This window comes from Triturus cristatus, chromosome 6 (assembly GCF_964204655.1).
Source record: "Triturus cristatus chromosome 6, aTriCri1.1, whole genome shotgun sequence".
NCBI lineage: Eukaryota > Metazoa > Chordata > Amphibia > Caudata > Salamandridae > Triturus > Triturus cristatus.
Window position 1 is genome coordinate 1,759,933,585 of NC_140589.1, and position 27,100 is coordinate 1,759,960,684.

Here is a 27,100-nt window from a genome sequence, read left to right on the forward strand (position 1 = left end):
CAATGCACTCACTATGGAACAACCAGAACGATTGGCATTGTCAGTTCTTGGTGTTTCTTTGCTTTAGATGTGTCTTTTGTCTGCTCTGATTTGAAACAGTTTCTATTACATCCTCCATTCGCCTTGTCAGAAGGTGACAATTCGTTTACGGAAATAAGAGAGACCAGCTCGCAAACGCGAAAGTTGTTTCGGTGCACAATTTTATATACCCACTGCCGCAGGCACGCTCCCCCCACAGCGCCCCGCGAGCCCACGCCCAGGTGAGCATTTGTACTTCCTGCCGCGGACACGTGGGCTGAGTCTGACCTCCGATCACGGAGCTCAGATTGCAGAACTCTGCAGTGCTTTCAACCGGGTGTAGGAGCGCGCGGAGCACAAGTCACGACTCCTGCCACCGACCACGACTGCTGAAGGGTCGAAACATGGCGACGGAGCTACCGACGGACGAGCTGGTGTTCTTTGTGAACGGCAAAAAGGTAGGGAAACAGGTTTAGCAGCTGACACGCTGACCAGTACCTGTGTGTGTTCAAATATACTGCGTGTATAATGCACCCAGCAGTCCGATGCCCCTGGTCTCCGTAGGAGGCGCTGTCCGGTTGTGATAAGTAGTGTACTTAAAACATTGTTGGCATGTTTGTTTGCTCTTAAATCGTCTTGGTCCTATTCGGCCTGTTTTAATTGGAGGATGGAACCTCTCCCTTTCTGGTCCAACGCGCCTTACGTCAAGTTTGCCCCGAAGCAACAAAAAACACGACGTACTTGTGCAAAATGTTTGGTAGTACGAACAAGTTTTACCAGCAGATCATATAGTGTGTACTTTTTTCTTAGGTTCACAAGTGGTCTAATTTACATAATGATGAATGGCGCAATGATGAAGAGAGCAGAGACACTCGCACCCTTCCCTCCTAGGTAGCATCAAAGTATGCTTCGGATCCAGTTTGCTCTGATGTTTGAGCAGACGAAAAACCTTAAGTAAAACCCACTCATGTTGTTTTGAAAACAGCAGGTGGAAAATGTATTTCTGCATCTTGATTCACATAATCCGAAAACGTGGAGTCTTAGGAGCGTAAAGTGCACTTGTAACCACGAAAAGAATAGATGCCCAGTCTCCAGACTGCTCATGTGTGACATTTCCATGGCCTCGGTGTGCGCATGAGTGACATTCCATTGCCAAATGTGTGACATGTCAAGTGACTCATTAAGGCAAGCAAACAGTACTCTGAAGTCCTTTAATACAAACAGCGTAAATTACCCCCTTTTGAGCAATATGATGCTCTGGAAAAGCCCTGTTTAGTAGCCAAAATGCGCAATGTGAAATCCTGTCTTCTCAGCTTCCCCAAACTGTGTGATCCGAAGCAAATATTTTATTTCACTGTTCCCCTTTTTCTTCGTGATCACATATTCGAGCGCCTTCAAATATGTGAGTTCATGGTGTCTGCTGTACAACACATTATTTAGTTTTATTTAATGGAATATATTTTTGCTCCATCTGTAATAAAAATCTAGTCCACTAATGGAGTGTACATAAGAAGTCTCCGCTCCAGTGTTAGCCTTTTGTGACTCCTGGAGGGTGAGTTTGACAAAGGATCCTGTAAAGTGGGGGCCACTCGGCCCTCACGCCCACATGGCGGTGCGGTGCCCCCCCTCCCCTGGCCTCTCGGTGTTGGGGGTGTGTCGCGGGGCGATGACGCGCGCGGCGCGCCCCCAACACCGATAGGTCGATGCCTCCCCCGTGACCCGGAAGCAGCTTTTCAGCTTCCGGGGCAGGGGGGCGGGACGGCCGGTGGGCGTGCCCCTGGGCCGACATGCAACTCCCAATATAAGGCGCGGGGAGCGAGCTGGGCGCCCTCTTGTCCCTGGCTCGCTCCCCCGCGTCTCCCATGTGCCCCACGCTCGGGGCGTGCTAATTTTCCCCACCCACCAGCCCTAATACAAGCTACTGAAGAATGCTAGTTAGGGGTGCTAGTTAAGTTTGACATAGGCCTTTTTCCCGTTGAAAGGTAGGATTGGTTATGGTTAGGTAGGAATGTTGTCTGTACTTAGGCCTTTTTCCCGTTATACAGCTGTGATTATGTTATTAAAGGGGCAATGTTGTGGGTACCTAGGCCTTTTTCCCGTTATATAGCTGTGATTTTGTTGTCATTAAAAAGGTAATATTGTGTGTACTTACGCCTTTTTTCCCATTAGCACAGCATGCTTGGTATTTGTATGGTTTGGTTGTAGTTTAGTGTAGTTGTCCTTTAGCGAGTTCATTTTCCCTAGGTTCATCGTCGTATTTATTAGGATTGGTCTGGCGGTAAGGTACTGATCAGTGAGCAGCAATTTAAGGTCCTAAGGGGGGCGTCACCATCCACGGAGGGTGCGGCCCAGGGGGAGGGGCCACTGGTCCCTTCTAGAACTTCAGGGGCAGGAATATCCGCTAGCTGCTAAAAATGCGGGGGAGGGAGTCACGCTTTCCTTAGGCTGGTAGCCACCCCGCACATACACCATGACGTCAGCATATGACGCAGAGTGTAAGGGCCCTCCTTGTTGGTTAAATGGAGTTCACGATGCCGACGGGGTAGGCGGTCCCCTGTCGCGCATGCGCACCTGTGGGTAAGGGCGTGGTTAGTAGGACTTGACACCGGTTAGCGACCTTGCAGTCCGGCCAGTAATGTTAGAATGCAAAATTCAGGCAGGATGTTAGATTCGGATAGGAAACACGCTGTATTAGACGTTTGTTAAGGGTAGCCTTTGAAATTTGTCTACAATACTGTAAATCTAATGTCATGAATGTTGCTTATTCTTACATAACTGATGTAATGTTGATATTCATCCTTTTATTGTTTTATATAATAAATACGGCCGGGGGGTCCCTGACCCCCCGCCTTCCAAAGATAATTTGCTTATGTCATTCCTTCAGGGTGGTGTGGAAGGCTGGGAGGGGAGGGTAGCCAGTCACGGACCATGTAGAATTGTAGCAGCCAGCCAAGGAGCAGAGCACAGGTTCCTCATGTGCACAAAGTCAAAGGAGTCTGAAATATTTATGCCTTCCTACAGCCAGCGTTGGGTAGCAGTAAAGTGAGGAGGAGATGCTGTTGCAAAATTCCAGCCAGCACCAAATGTGTCATGACAAGGTGTCCTTATATCCATGACAGCCTCCCCTTTTCTCCATCTGGGAGGCTCTGACATGTACCCATCAGCTGCCACTGGGAATCACACCACCGCACTAAGACAACCTGAAGCAATGGCGAGGGGCAGAGAAGAGCTGTAAATGTGTGACAGTGCATTTCAATGCGGCAATCAGCATTGAAATGTGTTACTATCACTTGTAATGCGTGGCACTTGGCAGGACTGGTAAAATCCACCATTTTATGCTTAGGACCAGCAGGTGGGAAGTGCATCGGACACCAACGCGATTGCATAGGTACTCGTAGCCTAGAGACACTCGGAAAGATCCTCTCAGTGAAGGTCGGAGTAACTGTTTCCAGAATTGTTTTTTCTTTTTTACAGGACTGGAGCGGAAACATTTCTCTGTTAGTGCAAACCTCGACAGCCATTTCCATGCAGCGCCTGACTCACAAGGCGTTTGTGTTCCTTTCCCCAGTGCAGGGAGTCATACACCAAGACTTCTTGCAACGGGCAATAGGAAGCACAAATGTACACACTTACGACTATTGTGTTTCTAAGCTGCCACTCAGTGCACCCATGAGTGGCAACAGAGGGCACCCCTTGCCGGACAGTTAAGCTAATGGGGCCAGATAAAGTTAAACTTCACCAGGGATAAAGTCAGTCTGAGTGGATGTGTGGTTATGAGGAGAGAAGTTTCTGACTTCACACAATTTTGTGCATGAAGTTTTTATTCACCCGGCTCCAAAAATCCCCCCAAAAAACAAGCTTTGGCAAAGGCAGAGGATCTTGCCTTTGCAAATCATTGTGTTTGCCAATGCCTTTTGGTGATGCTGTACAACAAAGGCAAGATGCTGCGCAGCATTGCCAAAAGAAACAAAAATAGCAAAACAAGGCAATGATACAGGCGCAGAAGTCACATCATTTCGTAGGTGCATGCATGTGTCATTATGCAAAAAAGGTATGACAAAGAAGTAGACTGAGAGCACTTTTTTTTAAAGGTTGTGGGACTGGCAGCAATTTTCAGCCTGGCCCCACCCCCAAAAAGAGATATCAAAAAAAGAGTAGGTGCTGCCTGGTCTCACCCCCAAAAAGAGATATAAAAAAAAGAGTAGGTGGTGGGAAGCAACGGAAGAGTTGGTGCGAGAAATGAAAAGTAGCACACGAGGAGAGCAGCAAAGGGGGAGAAACACAAAGCAACATGGAGCATGGGGGAGGGAGGGATGTTGACGGGAAAGAAGAAAAAGAAAGCTTGAAATGGGAAACAACCTTTACAACGCAACTATTACATCGTACTACACTTACAACGCAGGCATTACAACGGAACATCCTTTACAACGCATGACACTACAACGCATACCATTACAACGCATACCATTACAACGCATGACACTACATCGCATGTCATTACAACGCATACCATTACAATGCATACCATTGGAGTTAGAATAGTAATTTTTAACCCCTACACTATCCAACACTTACCCTACTGTTGCACCCCCTGGAGTTAGAATAGTAATTTTTACCCCATACTATCCAATACTTACCTTAAATGCAATGTAACAGTATGCGTTGTAATGGTATGCGTTGTAAAGGTAGTATACGATGTAATGGAATTCGTTGTAAAGGTAGTTTTTTAAAATGCGATGTAATGGAATGCGTTGTAGTGGATGTTGCGATGTAAAAATTGCGTTGTAAGTGCATGCGTTGTAAAAGTATGCGTTGTAACGTCATACATCCGCTTGAAATATGAGCCCTTTTCTCTAACGACAAATTAAAGAGCTTCTGGTGGACCAGGAGCAGTGTTGATCCTCTCAGGACTTTGTTGCTCCTCTCTGGATCTGGTCATTCAAAACAATTCAATATCAAGTAACATTTCAAAATTAAATGTAAAGCACATTATGCTCACAATAAAGACTGACAAGCAGCACAGTGAAAACCGTGAAGGTTTATTAGGAGTTAAAGGCATTACAGAAAGCAGTCATTTGTACTGCAAAAGCGTGGAACTCGGAAAAATGCAATAATGAAATAGCAGAACAAAGTATAATTCAGTTCAAGTAAATAAGTCATAATCCCACAACCCGCAGGATGTGGCCTGTGTTATAGGAAAGTATACAAAGGAATCATACATTTGTTGTGAATGTGCAGAGTTCTCATAATCCCATCCAATCCTATTAAAGAAAGAGGGATATTGTTTAAAATCACATTTGTCAACACCAATCACTATTCCACAGATTCATATAATGCAGTTCTCATCCTGGACACCCCAAAAGTGAGTACAAATATCGAAGCAGAGCTAGAGAAAGAGGCATCACGTTACACATGAGAGAATGACAGTGTTTCAAAACATTGTTTACAGCCTAGCTATTGTGTGCGGAGTGCCTGGTGTGGAAAGGACAGAGAGATGACTGCATGTAGGAAAAGAGGACTGCAAACAGCAACAATCATTTTAAAACCAGCCCCTACATTTTCAGTGTTAAAATATGGCTTCTGGACAGAATATCTTAATTTCACTGTATGTTAATCACATTCTGTTAATGCAGAATCAAAAAAAAAAAAACTCTACATCCAGGGAGACAGCTACATGGAACACGGGAGCTGGGATTTAGGGTGGGGAAGAAGCAAATGTGGAAGAGTGGTGGTAGACCCATTTATTCTCATGGGGTGCTTAAGCAAACAGTAGTTCCCTAATAGTGAGCAGTTGAAGGATAGAAACCAGCCAGTCAAAGAGATAATATAGAGGCTGTGCTCCAGGTGAGGGGCAACACAAGATGGGCAACCTGGGAGAAGGACAGCCACCAAATAGAAACCAAGCAAACAAGATTGACAGTAAGTCCAACCAATGGTAAGCAGTGGCCAAACTGTAAGCGCACAATAGGTCCTTTCCAAGCTTGCACTGTCTTGTAGGGTTGACCTAAAAATATTTGGCTGAGGTGTGCTGCCTCCTACAATTGGGTGAGTTAGTTATATAAATATACTAGTTTTAACAAGCTCCCAACATTTTGAGAGATGTTATTTAAGAACAAGTGAACAGCCACGCACGAGGGTGCAACTCTGCAATCTTTATACTTTTTACGAGAAATGTAAATTCGGATTATTAAATTAGTTTTAGTTATTCCTTCAGAAATTATTACGTCCGCAACTCATCCAATGTATTTTTTCCTTCAAGCGTGACCTTACTATCAAGAAAAGAATCAGTTGTATGTGCTATGTTTATTCAACTGACTTGAGAAAAGGTACAGCGCTTGCGCACCTCGCTGTTGCACTGCGAAAAGAGGACACGTTCTCCTCAAGAAGTACGCCATATTTATCCAGGTACACCAAATTAATCCACAGTATGTCAATCAATTATTCAAGAAACAAGTGATCAGTGTGTTCAATGTTTGTAAAATCACTCCGGAGACAGCTTTTTTTAGTTGATTCAGAATTCTTTATTCCGCATTTTCAAATGCCCTGTGCTGCCAATCCAGGCTATTACATAGGCACGTGCTGTCAACCATACCTCGAGCCGACACATTAAAAAGCCCAATGCATTTCGAATTATGTTAATTCTTCGTCAGGGGTTGCTGTAACAAATCAGAGAAAACTACATCAACAACAATTCGGAAAGAGAATTCGCTCAATGTCTGTAAACCATAATAGCAACCTTACTCTATGTCCAAATTTACCCGTGACATCCCTCAGAAATACACTCTAAAACAGAAGTGAAAATAAAAGTGAAAATAAACCAAACACTACAGGCCCTTCTATTGGCTTCCACTAAAAAGAAACTGTGCTCATTTACCTTGTGAAAACTCAACCGGCGTGTTCGTGCTTTCCTTCGTATTTGGAAAATCTTCATCTCTTCTCCCTCCCACCCAGGTGGTTCTTAAAACATGCTCTCACACGTTTGCCCAATCAATCGCTTAATTAACACAAACCTTGTGACCTGCTGAGTCCTGTGATCACTCGTAAAAAATGACTAATGCCTACAAATCCCACAATGCTCTAACCCCGTCATCAAAAACAATACCCCCATCTGGAATTAAGAATTCGTGCTGAAAAATAATGATGTCATAAAAAACTGTGCATATGAAAAAAACAATCAAATGTAAAATGAAATAAATGTTCAAATATCATGGTCTTGATGAAAAAAAACTTTCTCTTGAATAAGAACATAAATGTATTGAACGTCTCTCATGTCTTTAACCACCTCTCCGAACAAATGGTATGTAGTCCACTCATAATTTTCTTTGCAAAGTTCCGCTCAAGGTCTTCCGATATTTATGCTGTCTCCTAAGCGATACTTTTGAAAGGTTTGTCTTTTAACTTTATTCTGTAATCTGTAAACCACCGGGGTGCAAACTCGCGTTGGGACGATAAGAGTTGCTAAGCAAATGTAGAAATGGCGAGTGTACCTTTTCTCAAGTCATTGACATTCTGTGGAGGGACGTACCACAGAGCTGTTTTTGCGCGCATAAATTCGCAATTTAAGCAAAATCCAACGACAAATAAAGGGAAGGAGTGCACGCGCCATTTCTACATATGTTTATTCAACTGACATTTGCACCCTTACATCTTAATGTTGCTAATTTTAGTATTTTTAGGTCTAGCTTGACAACTGTCAAATAATGTATAGTTACCAATTCTTTCCAACATACAGATTCGGGAGAAACTGGATGCAGTATAGGGAGGAAAAGGACATTGGAAGAAAACAGAATCAAGGGAAAACATCAAGCAGACCCTGACATCGGGCAGTAATACAATTTACAATTATAGGACAGTGGGTGGAGAGAGGGTACATGAGGGTCTAATGCAAGGGCAGCCTCGCACAATGAGTTACACATGATGTGCTATATTTCAGGATCCACTGATAAAACATTGATTAAAGAGCTAACTCTTTAAGTATCAGGCTGGGAGGGAGCAGCAGGGGTTATAGTTGGTCATGGCGTGTTCTCATCACCACACCAGGGTTGTTTATAGTCCCTTCCCTTGGAAGGAGAAATGTAATTTGGGTTAACAAGTCCAGTTACATTTGGTAGGTCAATTGGGGCAATGTAGAAGTGAGGGGAGGGGGGGGGGAACTAGCTCATATAGGGGAACTTTGTCAATCTCACAATTAAGAAGGGATGAAAAGATGAAGTTTCTTATCATGTACATTGTACAAATGGTGAGAGCACTCACTTGGAATGTAAGTAGACTGAACTCCCCGGTAAATAGGCATAAGTTATGGAGTGCAGAAGTAGCAGAATACGTTGAGCTAATTGGCTCCCCAGAAACCCACCTCCCAGAGACGTTTTAATGCAGGGGCAAAGTGGGCTCTGGCCCAGGGCCCCAGCCTTTCAAGGGGCCCCCTGACAGAGTCAGCTCCGTTCTCCAGAGTTTTGCCCTAATGACCTTGAATATTTCTTAAACAGATTATTTTAAATACTGTGTTCCTTTAATTTATTTTTTATGTACCTGATGTGTGAGTCTAGTACAGCCATTTTGCAGAGAAATGTTGTGTTTGTTTCATGAAATATACATAAAAAAAGTTTATTATAAATCAGAACAAGGCCTAACATATAAGAAATGGGAGGGCGTCACAGAGATTATTTGCAGTAATATTGGTGAGCTGCTGCTGTGTTACAATATTGAAAACACACATAACTATCCCTGAATATTAGATGTAAACACATTTAGGGCCTTATTTATGAGAAGTGATGCATCGCTGTGTGAAAACAGGGATGCGTCACTTCTTAGTGCGCCCTCCTTGCGACATGATGGATGCGTCATATTTACTGTATGATGCATCATGTCGCAAGGAGTTACAGATACGTCAGTATTTCTGACATATCTGTAGGCGCAAAAGTGATGCATTCATTGCTGGGGTGTGTCTGAAAATAGACGCAAGTGCAGCAATGTGTCCTTTCATATGTGGCAAGCCCCATGTGACAGGGCCTGCATCAGTCTTACGCCTGCTGTGAGGCAGGTGTAAGATATTGACACAATGGTGACCTAGAAGTGTTGCACTGAGTTCTCAAGGATTTCAATGTGCCATTTCTATAAGGCTTTTTGCGGGGGAAAACCCACCCTGCATACATTGTACCTGGTGCAGGTATAATGTGGTACACGCAGATCTTTTGGCCACCAAGAGCTCCAGTCAGGCGTTTCTGGATTATTTTATGTTATGTTAGTGGGTTTATAAAGCGTGACAGCTGCCCCAGCAAAGAGGCATCCCGGCAGTGACAGCAATGAGGTAACCAAGATTAGGGAGGGCCCAAGGAGGCCTACGAAGTGGGAAAGAGAAAGGTTTTGATGGCTTTCCTAAATTCGAGGTAATTATGGAGCCCCCACATGTGGGCTGGCAGCTTGTTCCAAAGGATGGCCACTCTGTTCCGAAAAAAGAACGACCTCCGGCACAAACCCTCCTAACCCGGGGGACCACCACCAGGTGTTGTCCCATGGCGCGGAGCTGGCAGGAGGGAACATAAGGTAGAAGCAAGTCGGTCAAAATATTAGGAGAGGCAAATTTCAGAACTTTTATGGCTATAGAGAGAGCCTTGAACCCAATCCGCCTAGCCACAGGCAGCCAGTGGAGACGGCAAATAGCGTTTGTCACTGATCAGGCTTTGTGCAGACCGAGGAGAGATTTTGCGGCCGCATTCTGAACTCTCTGTAGCCTATGTATTTCTGTCTTGTTTGCTCCCAGATACAGTGAGCTAGCGTAATCAAGTCTTGACATAATCAAGGCCCGGATTATAATTTGCCTGTTGTGGCATCAAAGAAGCCCAGAATGGGTTTGAGTCCTCGCAAGAACCTAAAGCAGGTTCCCGCCACCTTTTTCGTTTGAGTCTGGAAGTTGAGGGAAGCATCCATCCAAACCCCTATGTTCTTCACTGCCTGCTTGGGGGAGGGGGCAGTGCCTAGGCTCTTGGGCCACCAGAGCTCATTCCATAGACCATGGTCTTTTCCTATCAACAACACCTCTGACTTGTTGGCATTAAGTTGGAGACCATTGGCGGTCATCCACTCGGCGACTACCCTAAGATAGCCTTGAAATTTAAAAGCATCCTGCTTAGAGTCGCTCGAGAGAGCCACCATCAACTATGTGTCGTCTGCATAAGAGACCATGGTCAGCCCTCTGCTCTTGGCTACTGCGGCCAGAGGTTGTACATATAGATTGAAAAGCAGAGGGCTCAGGGAAGAGCCCTGTGGCACCCCTTGCTTGATGAGATAGATGCCAGAGGTATTCAGGGGAGCTATCATGTGAAACATCCTATCAGCAAGGAATGAGGCCAGCCACTTCAGGGCTGAACCAACCATTCCAACCTTCTCAGGCGTCGCAACAGAATGGCGTGGGACACTGAATCAAACGCGGCACTGAGATCCAGAAGGATCAGTGCCGACTTCTGCCCAGCATCCAAAGCTGTCCAAAGATGTTCTGTCACCGCCAAGAGCGCCGACTCTGTGCTGTGGCCAGGGCGAAAGCCATTTTGGGAAGGGTCAAGCCTGTTGTTGGAATTCAGGTGGTCCGTGAGGAGGGAGTTAATATGATATTACCAAAGAAAACAACTTCAGTTTTGTCAGGATTGCACTTCAGCTGATTGATCTTAAGCCAGTTAAAAACCTTTGTGAGGCAAGACCTAATCATTGATATCAAAGTCAGTTCCTTTTTCACATGTAAAAATCAGCATAGGAAACAATTTTGGCGCCCTCTTCCTCTACCAGAAATGCAAGGGGGATAGATATATATTAAAAAGGATAGGACTGAAGATGGAGCCCTGAGGGACACCTACATTCATGGCCGGAACCGGGGCTGGGAAAGGGGGGAGCCAGATGTCCTGAGATCGGTTTGCCAAAAAGGATGACATCCATGTTAAGGCGGTCCTCCCCAGGCCGATGTTATCAAGTCTCTCCAGGAGCTTCTCATGTGGGACCGTATCGAAGGCTGCCAACAGATCGAGCAGTATCAGAACAGCCTTGCCTTCCTGGTCCAGCTTACCTTTGACAAATTCAATCACTTCCATCAGAGCGGACTCCGTACTGTAGTTTGCCATAAAACCGGATTGGGACTCAGGAAGGAGCTTCCCATCTTCAATGTGTTTTTGGAGGGCCTTGTTTACATGCTTCTCTAATACTTTGGAGAGGGCCGGAAGAAGGGAGATTGGCCTGTAGTTGGCGGGATCCGTCGGTCTGGTGTTAGCTTTTTTTATCAGTGGGATAATCTTAGCATTCTTCCATAAATTTGGCATGTTACCTGAGGAGAGGGAAGCATTAAAGAGCTAGTTTACCATGGGGTTTATGGTGGGAGCCAATAGGTTCAGGATATTCACTGGAGATAGGTCGGTAGGAGAGTCAGTCTTAATGCTTTGGAGAAGGGTCAGTGACTCTTAAAGCTGAAACTCAGGGAAAGCTAGTAAGATGGAGGATCCAAGAGGTAGAAGGTCAGTTCTTCCTCTGAGATGTTAGTGAAGGCTTGTTGAATCACGGAGATCTTTTTGTGGAAGAATTGAGCTATTTGCTTAGACCACACTTCCGTGCATGGCCCTTCCTTTGTACCGGCTTTTGGTGACGGATTTAACTATGCTAAAGATTTCCTTACTCTTATTTTGGGCATTTTCTATCTTGGTTTTAAAGAAGTTTTTCTTGTCTGCCTTCAAAAGAATTTAATGAGCTTTTAAGGTGTCTTTATACACCTTCCTGGCCTCAGGTAGATAGGATTTACGCCATTTCTGTTCCATTTTTCTACAATTTCTTTTGCTAGATCTGAGGGAATCGTTAAACCATGGAGCTGGTGGGACCAACCTATTTGAGGAGCGGGAAACTACCGGTACTGCTGCACCAATGTTGGTTCGGAGCCATGAATATATTGAGAGGGCGTCCGAGTCGGGGCAGCCAGACAGCTCTGGTGAGGAACGACCGAGGGAGTCTGCTAACATCGGGATGGATATTTTATGGAACGTCCTGTAATTAGGGACCCTCTGCCCTGCGTTAGCGCGAGGGGCTATGGCAGAGTTGAGCATGACGAATTTTAATAAGAGGTGGTCAGACCAGGTAATGGGAAGAGGTAGGCTTACTGATATGTCAAAGTTGTGAAAGATTTGGTCTAGGGTATGGCCCGCTTTCATGGGTGGGCGAAGAATGAGATGGAAACATGTTGCAGGCCTGCAGCATCTCCAATAAGGAAATTGTTTGAGGGTCATTTCATTTCATTAAACTTTATTCGGTGTGTAGAAACAACCATAAAGGTATACATAAAATATAGCACATCGCGAGTAGTTCATAACCTAGAAACTCATAAAATGTCATTAAAAAGATAGTACAATTACATCAAATCATCAAGAATTCAGCGCTCCATGGGAATAATTATGCTTTTACGTATATTAAGTGCATTTATAATAAAAAGCGCCATGTTAAAACAGACCCTAGCATCGCTGAGCTCGGACAAAATTTTTGCTGCAGCAAGATGTGATCCACCACCAAATACGAGCAAAAGTGGTTTAAGGTGTTAATTCTGAAACCAGTATAAAAATTGCAAAACAACATAAAGTGTACTGTGCTCTGTTTACTTTGTCCATCGCATGGGCACGGAAACGTGTTTGAGGGACAGGTTTTCATTATGGGAAAAGCAACCAAATGATGGACAATACCCAATCTTAGTCTAACTAGGACAAAACGATGCATGGGATTGTGTATATAGGTCAGCTAATCCTGGAAGCCCTGTACTTGGTTAAGCGTTAGATAAAACATAACTGATGGTTTCTTATTCTCACTAACTAGCCAGGTTTCCCTCCTAATATTCATATATAAGTTTCTCTGATGGACAATTTACTAAGTGATAAAACTTGAAGGGATTTAGTCTGGATTGACATATTAAACATTTTGCTATACACAGAATTAATATAGCTTAGCCAAGGGATCGGATGGCGTTGTCCAATGTAAGACTGTCTCGGATAATTGCTTTGGTACAGCTGGTTTCGTCTTTGGACCACAGAGAATGCCAAAGCAATAGGGGGCGTGATGCGACTACATCTGTGAGGTACTGTAGTTCGACTTCTCTGTGAATAATCTCAGATGAAGCCGAGGTAGGCAGACAAAGTAAGCGTTTTAGGAAACCATTTTCCTTAGTCTGCAAAACTTTACTGTTAAAATAACCCCATACACCAGCCCCATATGTTGCAATGGATAAAACCCTTGCCTTATAAATTTCAGTCATCTCCTTAACTGGTTTGGAGCCCAGCTTGGCAGAAAATCTAAAAACGCCATGTGTACTTCTGTCCATTTTACACTTAACATTAATGAGTTCACGAGTCCAGGAGCCATTACCAGAGAAGGTAATGCCCAAGTAACAAAATGAATCAACAGAAGCCACTGGTAATTTATCCAAAAGGAATGATCGACCGTGGACCCACATACCATTGTGTAAGTTTTACTTTTGTTAATGACCAGTTTCCGTGCACCAATAAAATCCCCAAAAGCATCCATTAGACATTGAAACCCCAGAGGGGTCATGGCCGGCAGGACCGCATCATCTGCGTACTGTAGTACCGGAATGGGGCGCCCATCCACTTGTGGGACATCAGCATGGGCAGTTTGCAAAGTCTGATCCACCCCATTAATAAATAAAGAAAATGAAATAGGGGCTAAAACACAACCTTGTCGAATGCCATGTTTAACTGCAAAATTATTAGTGCATTCTCCCACAGAACCGTTGCACTATAGGGGACCCCCTTTAAAGGTTATACTTTCAGGTTAGGGAGAAGAGGGGACAGAACCAAAGACCACTAAATATGCTCCCTCATAGCCTATCTATTCCTTACATCAAGGACTTGCTCTCTCTTGAGCTATCTCATGCATATAATCACAACAGTGACACTTGACATTTAAATGTTCATTACTTTTATTATTTCATTGCTTTATATATTTTATAACATTTCACTTTTCTTTTTCTTTTTATGTATATCTTTCTTTTATTCAAATAGAAAAAACTGATTATGAAAATTCATACAAAAAACAAAATCATCACAATAATTACATAAAATTTCACAGGCATGAATCCATTTAATAGAGAAACAACCCCTGGACTAACTTCAATAAATACATCCATATCACAGCCATTCGAACACATATATACTCTCACAAACTTCATACAACCAGCATCTGAACAAGGTAGAGGTTATGTGTGACGCAGAAAACCTCCACGACCAAATAGATTTTTATGTTCAGAGCACAAGGCTCAGCATAAGGTCAACACGCGTTTCGACGGTATATGAAGAGTAGTTAGACCACCTTCATCAGGACCTTTCCAGATACCCACATCAAAATCACAGCAACCAGGGAACAGGGTCAAAGGATTTATGGAAAATTGACAAATGGTAGCTATTAATATAGTCTCATTATAAGCGAAAGAATCCTCCCTTATTCTCGGCAAGATCTGCCTATATTTCCAAGGCAAGTTCCTTAGCAAATACATAGTTTCAATATGTATTAGTCCTGGGGCCCAATGCGCGAGGAAGCCAAGCTTTTTCCAAAACTTGTTGATAGGCAAGACCATAGAAGACCTTCTAAGTTTTCTTTCATCAATTTGTATTCCTCAATCGATTTTTTTCTTCCCCCACTTATATCTGTTAGAGTTTCAGAGTTGTTACACGACTCGTGCGTTCTGCTTCTCAAAGTATGGATGTCTGCACATGATGGCCCACAGTTCTCCAATTGAGACCCATAATTGCTTACCAAATTCTCATACAGTCTGACAAGGAAGCTCACAATTCGTCTAGAGCAGTGGTCTTCAAACTTTTTTGCTATGAGCCCCCCAAAGCAAGATGTTTTGGAGTCAGGGCGCCCCTGCAAAACTTTATGGTAAGGATCGGAAAACAGGAGATGCAGGGCTGAGCGCAAAGGCAGAGCTTTTTAGATCATATCATGGATACTTTTTTTTTGTGGCTCATAATCTACAACAAATGTGAAACATATAGGGAAAATCATCAAACAATAACAGAAATTGACTAAAAACTGTTCTCTCCATAATTTGGTTATTGTGAGCCCCTCGCACTCCTGGGCTCCAATGCTACTGCACTTACTGCACTAATGATAGCTGAGGCCCTAAGTAGAAGTCTACCCTTCTCTGCCTCTTTCACAGCTTACCGACCATGGCCATCACTCCAATCTTGAATCAGGTTATCCATCCCTTTTTTGGTTTTTGGAGGGAGGACCTGGCCCAAGGGCATTGGAAAACTTTACAAAAGCACCCTATACATTACACAAACACTAGTTCATATTCATTCATCATATATTTTTTTTATTTTAGGCATTGGACGATTAAGAGATTTGAGTTGCGCTGACATGAGGACCTGAACTAGGTTCCAAAGTATGCAGCTCTCGCCATTAGGCTACAACTCCTCCCTTTCAGAAAAAAAGAGCTCCAGCGTGTTGCCCCCACCTTTTTGCAGCAAAGGTGCTCTCATCTCTATATGAAAGGTCCTTTTCAAAGATTGACTAGTATGCTTTTTGCTATATTTGGGTATTAAACCGGTATTAATGAGGTGAAACCTATGCCCAGATAGATTTTACCAAATGTAAAAATGACAAAATAACAAAATAAATGTATGACAAAATGTGCTGTATAACATCACATAATTTTCCTTTTCTTGACACATAATTTAGTCAACCCTGCCACATAATTTGGTCCTCCCCTGCCGCATAATTCCGGTGAGCCTGGCTTTAATTGGCCTCATGACGCTGGACCCTATGCAACTGGTTAAGCAACACACACAAAAGCTGCTGAGGAGCTAATATATGCTCTAACTGTTGGAGTCAGAGTGCTTTTTACCACAGGCATGGAAGTTGTAGCTCTATAAATACACTTGTTACTATTTCCCCTTGTGAAAACCAGGATTCAAATCGGCGACTCTCTGGTAAAACAGAAATCTGCAGTTATTGCTTTAGCTAACTGAAGTTTATAACGTAAGACAGTATATTTTCGAAACATTTGTTTCATTTGCTTTGTTTTTTCATTTATTGTGTGTGCATGTTTTTTTTTATATGCAATTATCTGAATCTGAAAAAATTACATAGTTATTAGCATACTGTGTTTAGCCATGAGCCCAACTCACTGACTGTGCCCCGGGAAACATCAAGTTTACAGTTGCAAACTTTTGATGCAGTTTAACCTCTGCATATAAAAGAAGACAGCCTGAGAACGCGACGGCTAAACGTTGCTGCTTCCAGGCCATCTTCGTTTACAATTCCTTCCTTACAGACGCAGTTGCACCCCCCTTGGAATGCAGTCACGAACCCCCAGTGGGGCGCGCCCCACAGTCTGAAGACATGTGGTCTAGGGGCACCCATACCAAGCAAGGTAGTCCAAAGAGTGAGGTGATCTATTAGATCAAAAACGCTGCTCAAGTCAGCGAAACAAAGATATAATCTTCCACCTTTGGCACGAGTATACTTGCCTATAAGCAGGTCAAGATTCACGCATTGCTCGATAGACCCTAGGGCTTTCCGGGAAACCAAACCGCGCAGGTGAGAGAATTGAACAGTCCCAAGGCCATTCTTCTAATCTTTTCAGTAATACCTTGCTCATCACTTTAACAGACGAGTCTGACAATGAAATTGGTCTGTAATTTTTGAGGTCTGATTTATTGCCCTACTTATGAATATGAGCTATGATAGATGCACCCCAAGTAAGAGGAGGAGTTCATTCTGCAGCCATATTAAAAACTCTAGTTTAAATTGGTGCCCATAAACTAACATTTTGCTTAAAAACATCCACTGGTACCCCATCCAGGCCCGGTGCTTGCCCACCTTTGCTTTCAATCAGTGCCCAAACCACTTCCTGTAAGGTATTTATGTATTTATTTGAAAGGTTTTATATAGCGTTGGCTGGACCCGGAAGTATCAGAGCGCTTTACATGAGTATCGGACCATAGTTGCAGGTTAAATCGTTCCAAAGGTAACACAGTTATTAGAGCATAGCTACATAGTTACATGTTCAGTCGAGACAAACAATAAGGGCATATGCGTAAGGAAAAAAGCAGGCAAGGGGAGCGATTCAGGGGGGAGGGGGTAGGAGATGGGGAAGTAGACAGCGAATGAAGGAGGGAAAGAGGAGGGGGAGGGTGAGAGACACAGCATGAAAGAAGAGGGGGGAGGGTGACGGGGGCACAAACCGGTAGACGAGTAAAAGCTGTGTCCAAAATCCAGTAAGCTGTGAACCCAGGGGAAGTGGTATCCTTCCCCTAACTCAGATGCGAGAGGCTCCCTTTGCACAGTGGACTCTCTCAGAGGGGTCTCTGAGACTCCAAGGCCTACCTACTGGATCCTTCCCCAAAAAGGGGAGAGGGAGTGCTTTGGCAAGAGGCGCCATACCATGCCTCAACAGTGAGTGGCTCCCTTAGCGCTGTGGACTCTCTCAGAGGGATCACTGAGACTCCAGAGTATAAGTAGTTGGATATTTCCCAACAAGGGGAGAAGGAGTGCTTAGTTAAAGGGCACAAGGGACAGGGGGCATAGCAGGCAAGGGGAGAGATTAAGGTGGGAGGGGATAGGAGCAGAGGAAGTAGACAAAGAATGAAAGAGGGAAAGCGGTAGGGGAGGGTGATAGAGAGCATGAAAAGAGGGGGGAGGGTGTTTTACACAGTTGACTCTCTCAGAGGGGTCTCTAAGACTCCAAGGTCTACCTACTGGACCCTTCCCCAACAAGGGGAGAGGGAGTGCTTTGGTAAGGGGTGCCAAACCATGCCTCAGCTGTGCGTGGTTCCCTTGACGCTGTGGACTCTCTCAGAGGGTTCACTGATACTCCAGAGTAAGAATATTAGATCTTTCCCCAACAAGGGGAGAAGGAGTGCTTAGTCAAAGGGCAACAAGGGACAGGGGGCTAGGAGGAGGGTCGGAACTGGCAGGACAACAGAGGGGGAACAAACGGCAAAAGAAAATCGCATTAATTACAGAAAGAAAACACCTACAATACCCGGATAAATTAGCGATCCAGAAAAAGACAGGATCCACTAAAGGCAAGGGTCAGGGAGGACCAAGGGAGTGAGTCAATGAGCTGAAGAGTCCCACAAGGAAGATCCGTGTTAAGCTTGGTAGATTTCGCTAGGTCGTGGACCATTTCCAGTTTCTTGAGTATCATGTCTATTGTGCTGGTACCTTCACCTTTAATATCCAGAGGTAACAATGGATTTATCAACTGGCCCCTTTTTAGAGTGGGCACCGATCCGGCTACAGGGGGATTAAAGATACTAGTGAAGTGCGCCACCCAGGACTCGCAGGTGACATGCCAGGAAGTCAGGAAGGGAATCATCCTTTTAAAAAGACGAGTTAACAGTGTCCCAAAAATAACTTACTATCCCTTATCTCCGCCGCTTGAGTCAGTTTTGACCAGGCTATTTCCTGCAATTCTTTTTTCCTTGCTAGAAGTACCTCTCTATGTTTAAATCTAAGAGATTTAACCAGTAGGCTATCTCTAGGTCGTTTGAGGGTCTTTTCCATTGTCCATATGTATATTGAAATCTCCCAGAGTAAGGCAGTTGTTGTATTTTAAGTCCAGGGAGGTGGTGGCTGTATTAAGCGTAGTAACAAAATTTCCAATTGCACTGAGAGGTCTGTAAATCATAAAACCAGCTATGCTATAATGGGGGATAAGGTACAGCGGAAGCCTAAGGCCTCTGCACCCTCGATGTTTTCCATTGGGATGGGAGAGCAGTCTAGTTTTTTTATTGTAAATTATGTGATGCAAACTGGATCACTAACGCAGCTGAGGAAACGGAAACTGCGTGGGCGGAAGTGAGGAGCCCGATAGTAGCCCTAGCCCTCTGAACAATCTGCGTATAAGCCGTGGCTGACCAGGACTGGAGGAAAAGCGAGTTGCGAATCGGAGCTGCTAAGGAGGTGTAGGCAAGCAGAATTAAGTAAAGTGCAAGTGTGCGTAGGTAGGAGAAATTGTTAAAAAGCACAGAGTAATTCAGCCACACATATACAATTTAAAAAGTATTAAAAACCTAGTAGCAGGGCAGGATAGACTAAATCCTACCACTGTCATCTGTGTGCGTCCATTTGCAGCGGGAATATATAGGCTAATGCCTATGATACAAACTGGATCGCTAACGCAGCTGAGCAAGTGAAAACTGCGTGGGAAAATGGAACTCAAATTGGATCATAAATTCAAAGCTGTTCTGAAAAGGGGCCCCCAAAATATGTTTGGCCCAGGGCCCCCAAAATCCTTAAGATGTCCCTGCCACCTCCTCAAAAATGATGTGAAACTAAGGACACGCAAGCTTTATCCGGTCCAGCATTTCGCGATGGGATTTGAAAAGAGGAGGGGGTATGAAGCACTTCAATGCCTTGTCAGCAGTAGTAAGCACTAACTATATACAATACAATGATAGCATTACACAATGATCGTATGCGACTCGGAGGAGGGTAGATTTGTTATTTTGTATAGGAGGCATGGTGGGGAGGGCCTTAGTGGAATAAGCTCATATACCCAGATCATGGACCAGGAAGCATTTGTTGCTTCACTGATGGATTGGACTGTCCAGGGAGAAGCAATCTGGCTGAGGAACTTTACCATAGTCCCAGATTTTGTAAGTGATCGACATCTAGAATATAGGCATCTACAGGGGCGATGTCGAGGAAGCTAAAAGGGGCATTCCAAGAGTACTCTCAATTTGACATCTGGATAGAGGTTCACCCACATGTCAAGGAATATACATATCTTTCACATGTGATCCACTCATATTTGAGGACTTACTTGGTTTGGAGGACACAGGCATTATTACATGATACCAAGAGTGTGGATATATGGGTAATCGCACTATCAAACTATGCTTTGGGAAATTAATTTGTGGATATTGCCTTTCACGAAAGATATATAGATATTTGATAGCTCCCTTCTAAAAGACGTTGTCTTAAAGGGACGGGCCCAAGGAGTATTTTGAACTCAAAAACATGGAAGAGGTGGCCTCAAGAACCTTAGTGGAAGATAAGGGGAGGTGCATAACTGCAAGGGCTAAACAAGATGCAAATAGAAATGTATGGAAGCGAAGTTAGAATTAGAACTCAAAACATACGAGGAAGAATATATAGAGGAAGGTTCTCTCTATACCTGAGAGAAGTAACCTCCTGAAAGGAAAACTGAAGTTGCTTAACACCAATAAGTCAGAAAAGGCCCAGATCTGCTTCAATCAAATATTTTATGAGAAAGCTTATACAACACATAGGCGTCTTGCTAGGAGGCTCAGGATGGCCACTACTGAAATATGAATACCTAGTTTATTTGACTTGAAGATAATGGAGGAGCAGACTGCTCCAGGGAGAACATGAATTCTATTATAATTTCAACAAGGGTGGCCTAACAGATATTATCTAGCAGAGTTAATGACATGGGTCAATTTACCTAAACTGAAGAAGGTAACTAGAGACAAACCCATTGCTGCAGAGAAAGTAGCTCAAGTCACAAAAAACATAAGTCCTAATAAGGCCCTAGTCAGAGATGGTCTGACAAATTATTACCGTAAATCCTTTATTGCAGATCTAATTCCAAGATTTATCAAGGTATATTAATAGCTCTTAGATCACCAGAAATCCTCTCCCTGAAACCCTGACATTTCTAGAAAAACAGTGAAGTATCAGGATTTAAGGTGAATCTAGAAAAATTTGAACTTTTGAGTGTAGGTCTAGACTGGACTGGGAAAGGAGAGCACAAGTAGATGGGATATTTCACTTCAAATAGGCTAAGGAAAGAATTTAATATCCAGGCACTGTTATTATCCCCACACTGAGAAATCGATATAGCGAAAATTACCCCAAAGATATTGCTTACATTAGGAGAGACTTGCAGGGCTAGTGGAACCTTTTCACATCTTGACTGAGATGGGTGGCGATGCCAAAGCTGAACATGCAACACCCCTTGTTGTACCTCTGTCAGGCACTCCCAGTTATGCTTCTTGTGAAGGACCTTGAATCCTCACAGTCTGCATCTGACACATTCATTTGGGTGGGTAGGAAGAAAACATTTGCAAAATGTGTCCTATCAGCAGGCAGTGGAACAGAAGGGGTAGGCCTCACTACTGTAGTTCAATACCCCCCAAGGACAAGGTTATGCATAGTATTGTAGTAGTCATTACGTGAAACTGAGACACATTTGACATGCATGGAAGCTGCATTATTCGTCTGTACCCCATGCGGTTTGATTTGGCTAACTAAAAGATCTAAACCCTGGATAGGGTATATATTTTAGAGATGCTATGGCAAACATTGGTAACCTGGGGCACAGTGTCTACTGGTCAGCACTTTACATCGTTTCCATCTTCTTATGTTGTGTTATTCCTCAACCCATATTTTACCCCTGGTTTTCATGATGAACGATTCCATAGGTGGAGGGAGGTCGACTGCAGGATGCTATAGAATTTCTTCTGTAGGGGTATGATCAAACCACCTGAAGCTTGCAAAAAACAATTTTTGGATGACATTATTACAAGATGACATTATTTTCAATTGTGGCACGGGGCACTTTCTCAGGACAATAAACTGGCCCACTCCAGAGATCTTACACAATTTGAAACTCTTCCGCACTTATGCAGACACAAAGGGCTTGATTTCTAGCATATACATTATACTCTCTCACATGGTGGTAGAGTTTGTCCATACATGAAGAGTAGGAATCAGCTTTTTGGAGAGGACATCCTTTTACACAGCTAGAGGAGGATGCGTGAGGACATACTGAATCTGTTCTGTAGTGTTCAAAAGAGCGCAACAATTTGTAAACTGATGCTTCATTGGTAGTGAACCCCGAACAAAGCGAGACACAATGAAGCGGGGTGAAATGTTGGCAAGGATGTGGCATGAATGTGGCGAGCTGCGTATTTGATGTTCATGCTCTATAATCCAAACTTCTTTGAAAGAAGTTCAGAGTCCTATGAGGGCATCCTGGGCTACCATGTTCCATTGGATCCAACATTGCTAATTTTAGGACTAAAATCACTCTTCACATAAGGGATGTCTAAGAATGACTTGATGCTCCTTGTGAACATAACCTTGGCGACTATACAGCGGATTGGCATCAGAAGTAAGAGCACCACCTCTCCAAAGATATGAGTGTGGGCGGAAAGATTGTGGTCTGTATTAGTGGTGGAACGGCTAGATGCTCTGGGCGGAGGAAATATGTTGGAGAAATGTAAAAACTGATCCTGAATTATCCTAATGAGGAGTCACGAATCCTGGCATGTCTGAGGTCATTGCATTCCCTGTGCCTCTTGGAAGTTTAGGAAAACGAAGAGTGAGATCAGGGTCAGTGACTCTGCCCCAATGCCTTAAAACTATCTTGTTCTAAATGCCCACAATAATTATTGAACAAAGTAAGCAACACTGAGGATCTTTATGAGTGCATGTGGGGGAAGAGGAGTGTGGGGGAAGGGGGAGTTAGCCACATCCTGTCAGTAACCTCAAACGGTCAAGTGATTGATTTATGCTTTGGCTTAGTGACTTTTTAATAGGTATATATGAAAAAGCAATAACATATCTTTGAGGGAAAACACAGAGAGTGGGCTTTGGTACTACTCTGAGGATTATTCCCCTCCTAACTCATGCTATTGGCAGGTTGGTGTATCATTCAGCTTTCAGGTGAATGCCTCCATTGTGATTCACGAGGGGCTATTTTACATCTGAAAAGTACACTCAATCGTCATGTTGTTTGTCAAACATGGTACTGTTTGTCACAATTATTACTTATCCCCTATATGCCTTCAATCCTGAAAGCAATCAATTGTGCAACTTGCAAAGCCAACGGCGCAGGCTTTAATGTGATAAACAGCATGTGTTCATGTAACACATGTAAATATCACTAGTGTTTATGTAGTTGCCCCATTGAAGCCCGACCTGTCGGCTATGCAAATGCATGTTTAACTGTTGTTCTCATTAAATGAAGGGTAGGAATCACTAGGACAATGTTATGGCACACCCTGGTTAAATGTTAGTGCTGCCTATCAAAAACAAAATTAAAAAAATCAGTTCTCCGTCGTTTACATTATCATAACCTTCCCCCTCCAGGCGTTCGAAATCACAGTAGGTCTGACCTGGATAAGCCAACTAAGGGTAATGTCTTTCAAATGAACAGCTGCCTTTTGTTGGTTTATACATGCTCTGGAATCAGGCTTGTGCACACATAGCTGATAACTATAGGAGGGCTTCGTTCAACATGCTCAGTTCACGCTTGTGACTGTCAACCCTTTTAAGAATTGAACAATTTTTTAACATAAAAAGTAACTGGTTCCTACATTAACAGAAATATTAATATTCACATCTTGACATTTGTAGCGAAGTATGAAACTTGCATAATTTGCTGTAGCGTAATTACGTGAAAATACCTCTTGCACTCAAAAATTACTCTCACGGTCCATTCGGGTAAAAATAACTGGATAATGTAAGTGGATTTCCAGTTGCTTACATTCAAAACACTGCAGCTTGTGTTCGGATTTGTTCTGAAAACACTGCCATTCACGGTCAGATTTGAAGTTTCACACTCAGAAATTGCTCAAGTGAGATGTACTGCTCGGGTAAAAAAATCTACCTGATTTGCTGGTCTCATTAAGAAAAAATATCCGAACAGTACATCTTGTGTTAAAATTTCTCCCTGAAATTACGCGATGTAGCGTAATGGTTAATCTCAGTAATTTTGTGTTTATTTTGTAACATGAGATTACCAAAATTATGCCAATTATGTCAGCGTCATAAAAATTTCACCCAGGCAAACTTGTATAATACTTTTCTGTTGATTTTTTTTTTTTACCTTGGATATTTTTTTTTTTATTTCATAAAGAAAAGTTGTTTGCATTTTTCTAAAGATAGTCACCACTGTTAACATTCATCTGCAATGACAACAACTTAGCATCTATTTCATTTATCTACCTATGTAGGAGTGTTGTTAAGAACCAAACATTGCAAAAATGAATTTTTAGCATAAAGGCTGTGCACTTATGGACAGGCAAAGGTGGCGTAAGGTATTTAGTTGGGAAATTATTTTTAGTGAGGGCCTCAGGGTTGTCACTTACAGAGGAATGTTGCTCTGCAAGATATATTGTGAATTGTGGGTCAGAGCAGCCTCAGCGTCCACTGGAATTATAATTCCAAGCAGAGGACGTCATTGGGTGCTTTTCCTTCCCTGTTTTAGGTAGCAGGATTTGGGTGTTCTTTCAAAATAGAACTGGTTTGTGTCTATACTTCCCATGGCGTTAGAAAATGGCTCTCTCTGAAGGGTCACCCCAAACTTTTTCCCTTTCTCCTCCAATTTTTCTGACCATCTTTTCGTTGGCTCTGAGCACTTTCCCCCTGCTAACCAGAGCTAAAGTGCATGTTCTCTCTCCTCTAAACATGGTATCATTTTCTCATACCCAATTGGAATACTTAATTGACTTATAAGTCCTTAGTAAAGTGCACTGCCTTTGCCTTGGGCCTCTAAATCAAATGCTACCAGTTGGCCTGCAGCACTGATTGTGCCACCCACACAAGTAGCCCTTTAAACATGTCTCAGGCCTGCCACTGCAGAGCCTGTGTGTGCCGTTTACACTGCCACGCCGCCTTAGCATTTAAAACACGTTGCACACCCTTAAAATCCCCTTTTTATTACTTATAAGTCATTCCTAAGGTAGGCCCTAGGTAGCCCATACAGCAGGGTGATGTGTAAGTAAAAAGGCAGGGCATGTACTTCTATGTTTTGTATGTCCTGGTACGTAACACCTAAGTTCATTTTTCATTACTGTAAGGCCTACCCCTCTCATCGGTTAACATTGGGAAGTCTTTATTATACTTATAAGTTTTAATTCCTGATTGAGAAGGAGTAGTTCTGTCATGCTAATATCATTGGAATGGCACAAAAGCAGTCCTCTTTGCTGGCAAAGTTGGATTTAACATTACTATTTTAGAAATGCCACTTTTTAGCAAGATAGCATTTCTCTGCCCCTAGCTCTGTGTGCCTACATTCTGTCTCCAATACACGTCTGGGGTGAGTGACAGTTGGACTTTGCACATTCCTTCTAGATATCCACAAACAAAGGAGGTTAGGTTTGACTGAGTGACCATCTGCATCCTGATGGGTCATCCTGGGCAGGATGGGAGGGAGGAGCTAACATACCTGGCAGTGTTCTATCGACACACAAAGGTTTGTATATCCTCCTGTAGTGAGCCTAGAGCCAGGGCTAAGAAGTGAGGACCTCCGTGAACTTCAAAGCCCCTCTTTGAATTTACCTCCACTTAAAAGGCACAACTGATTATAAGTACTTCTATGATCCCACAAAATCATACACTTCTGAACCTGTAAAGAAACTCATCTGGAAGAAGGATTGATGTGCTACTAAAAGCACTATATCAACAAAAAGAGGGGGGACCGAAGAGCACATTACGGTCCAGTGTCCATGCTCCTCAAATCAAGTACTGAAACCAAAAAGAGGACACTGTTCCAAAGGCAGGGCGCCATAGGTCACCCACAAGCCTTTCAACAAAGAAAGAAAGAAAAGAAGAAAAGGCAAGAGAACTAGGTATGAAAAAGAGACCCCCTCACACAAAGGAGACACCAATCTTGTCTCTTGTTGCCCTCACACACCCTGGAAGGATGTCATGCTTCATCATCGGGCATTTGCTCCTCGCCGGGCCCGGCACTGCAATGCCCTGCGGGTCCACCGAAGGGTCACTTTGTCGGAGATCTTTTCACAGAGAAATGCCGGATAATGCCTGTGGGTGTGTGGGGTAGGGGTCCAGTGCTGAGGGTAACAAAGTGCGTGCAGGTAAAAATTCCAGTCAGGGGTTACTAGACAAGACAGGTGGGGATGCATTCGGATTCTCAGATGCCAAAATTAGAACCCCATGGGTAAAAAATACCCTGTCAGGCTCTATATGCCTGTAATCAATCGTGGATCAACATGTTTCGCGCCCCTGTCGCCATAGAGGTCATTGGAGCTTCTTCAGGATCAGAGATAAAGTATAAGGAGTGCACGTGGTAACAGTGAAGTGAATATAAAAAGGTATACCCTCATTATGAATCAGGGCGGGCCAGCTTCCTGTAGTTCATACAGGGGGGCAAAAAGTTGAAGCTGCTCCTGATGGATACCTAGAAAAGAAACACAGGATAGAGTACATACAGTCTGTGCATCAGTACAACTTGATGCATCAATACGTGCCACAATCGTGTGCACGACCTGCCACAGTAAAAAAGACACACATACCAAAAGGGATAGAACAGACGTTCCCCCTACACCACCAGTATGGTTCCGGGAATTCAACACCTCAAAGGAGGTCAGAGGGGTCTATGCCCACCCATCGACAAGTCCACACAATCGCACGGGAATGAAAAATATGAAAAATATCGGGGTGGTCTAAGGAACCCTCAATCACCCTCCATACATGTGAGTTAACAAGTAGCGGGACTTACGAACAAGAATACACATTCAAATCACATGGTGTGCTTACCCAGTTCTGCCGGGGGAAGGGCTACTCAGGCAAGGGACGCCGGAGTCCCGCACCACCTCTGACTATGTGGGAGCAATGACAGAGGAGAGAGATTATAAACTCCCTGGACTATACAAGTCGAGCAACAGTTGCTCGTCGTGTCCGTTCGATTAAACGGATGCTCCGGCATTACTTACAGAGAAGTCTGGAGCGGGCTGCAGTGTACCTGCCTTGTCCGTGCGTCTGCCCGAGGAAAGTAGTAAAGCCCGGGGCGTGGTAAAATAGCCTATGTGAGGATATCAGGGTGGCACCCATTTCCGGGGACATGAGACTTCCTACTTGGATGCTGCGCTTGCGCAATGGTGGTCTGAAAGCGCATGTGTAGTCCCAGGAAGAGGGGGACTGCTCCCTCGCGCATGCGTCAGCATGCCAAAATTGGGAAAAGTGGTTGGATATCAGCCATAATAGACATATGAGAGAGTTCCAGAGAATTGCCCAGAGTACAGGTGGTGAGGTTATGTGTGTGAAAATAGAAAAATAAAAAGAAGAAGAAAATAGATAAAAGTCCCTCGGCTGAGCCGCCGTGCCA

General features: G+C 43.7%; 1 protein-coding gene and 1 long non-coding RNA gene across 2 annotated transcripts in view; one reads left to right on the forward strand and one right to left on the reverse strand.

The window, feature by feature from the left end:
• The first annotated feature begins 303 nt into the window (after window positions 1-303).
• LOC146821939 (xanthine dehydrogenase/oxidase-like) overlaps window positions 304-27,100 on the forward strand; it is a 645,326-nt gene continuing 618,529 nt past the window's right edge. The window contains exon 1 of the mRNA XM_085613025.1: window positions 304-476. Within this exon, the coding sequence (XP_085469151.1) occupies window positions 423-476 (54 nt within the window). The 5' untranslated portion in view covers window positions 304-422. The remainder of the gene's footprint in view (window positions 477-27,100) is intronic.
• On the reverse strand, window positions 5,042-6,954 carry LOC146821940 (uncharacterized). The gene is made up of 2 exons (XR_014962791.1): window positions 6,893-6,954; window positions 5,042-6,674 (listed from the first exon to the last, which is right to left on the reverse strand). It is a non-coding gene; the product is annotated as an uncharacterized LOC146821940 (long non-coding RNA).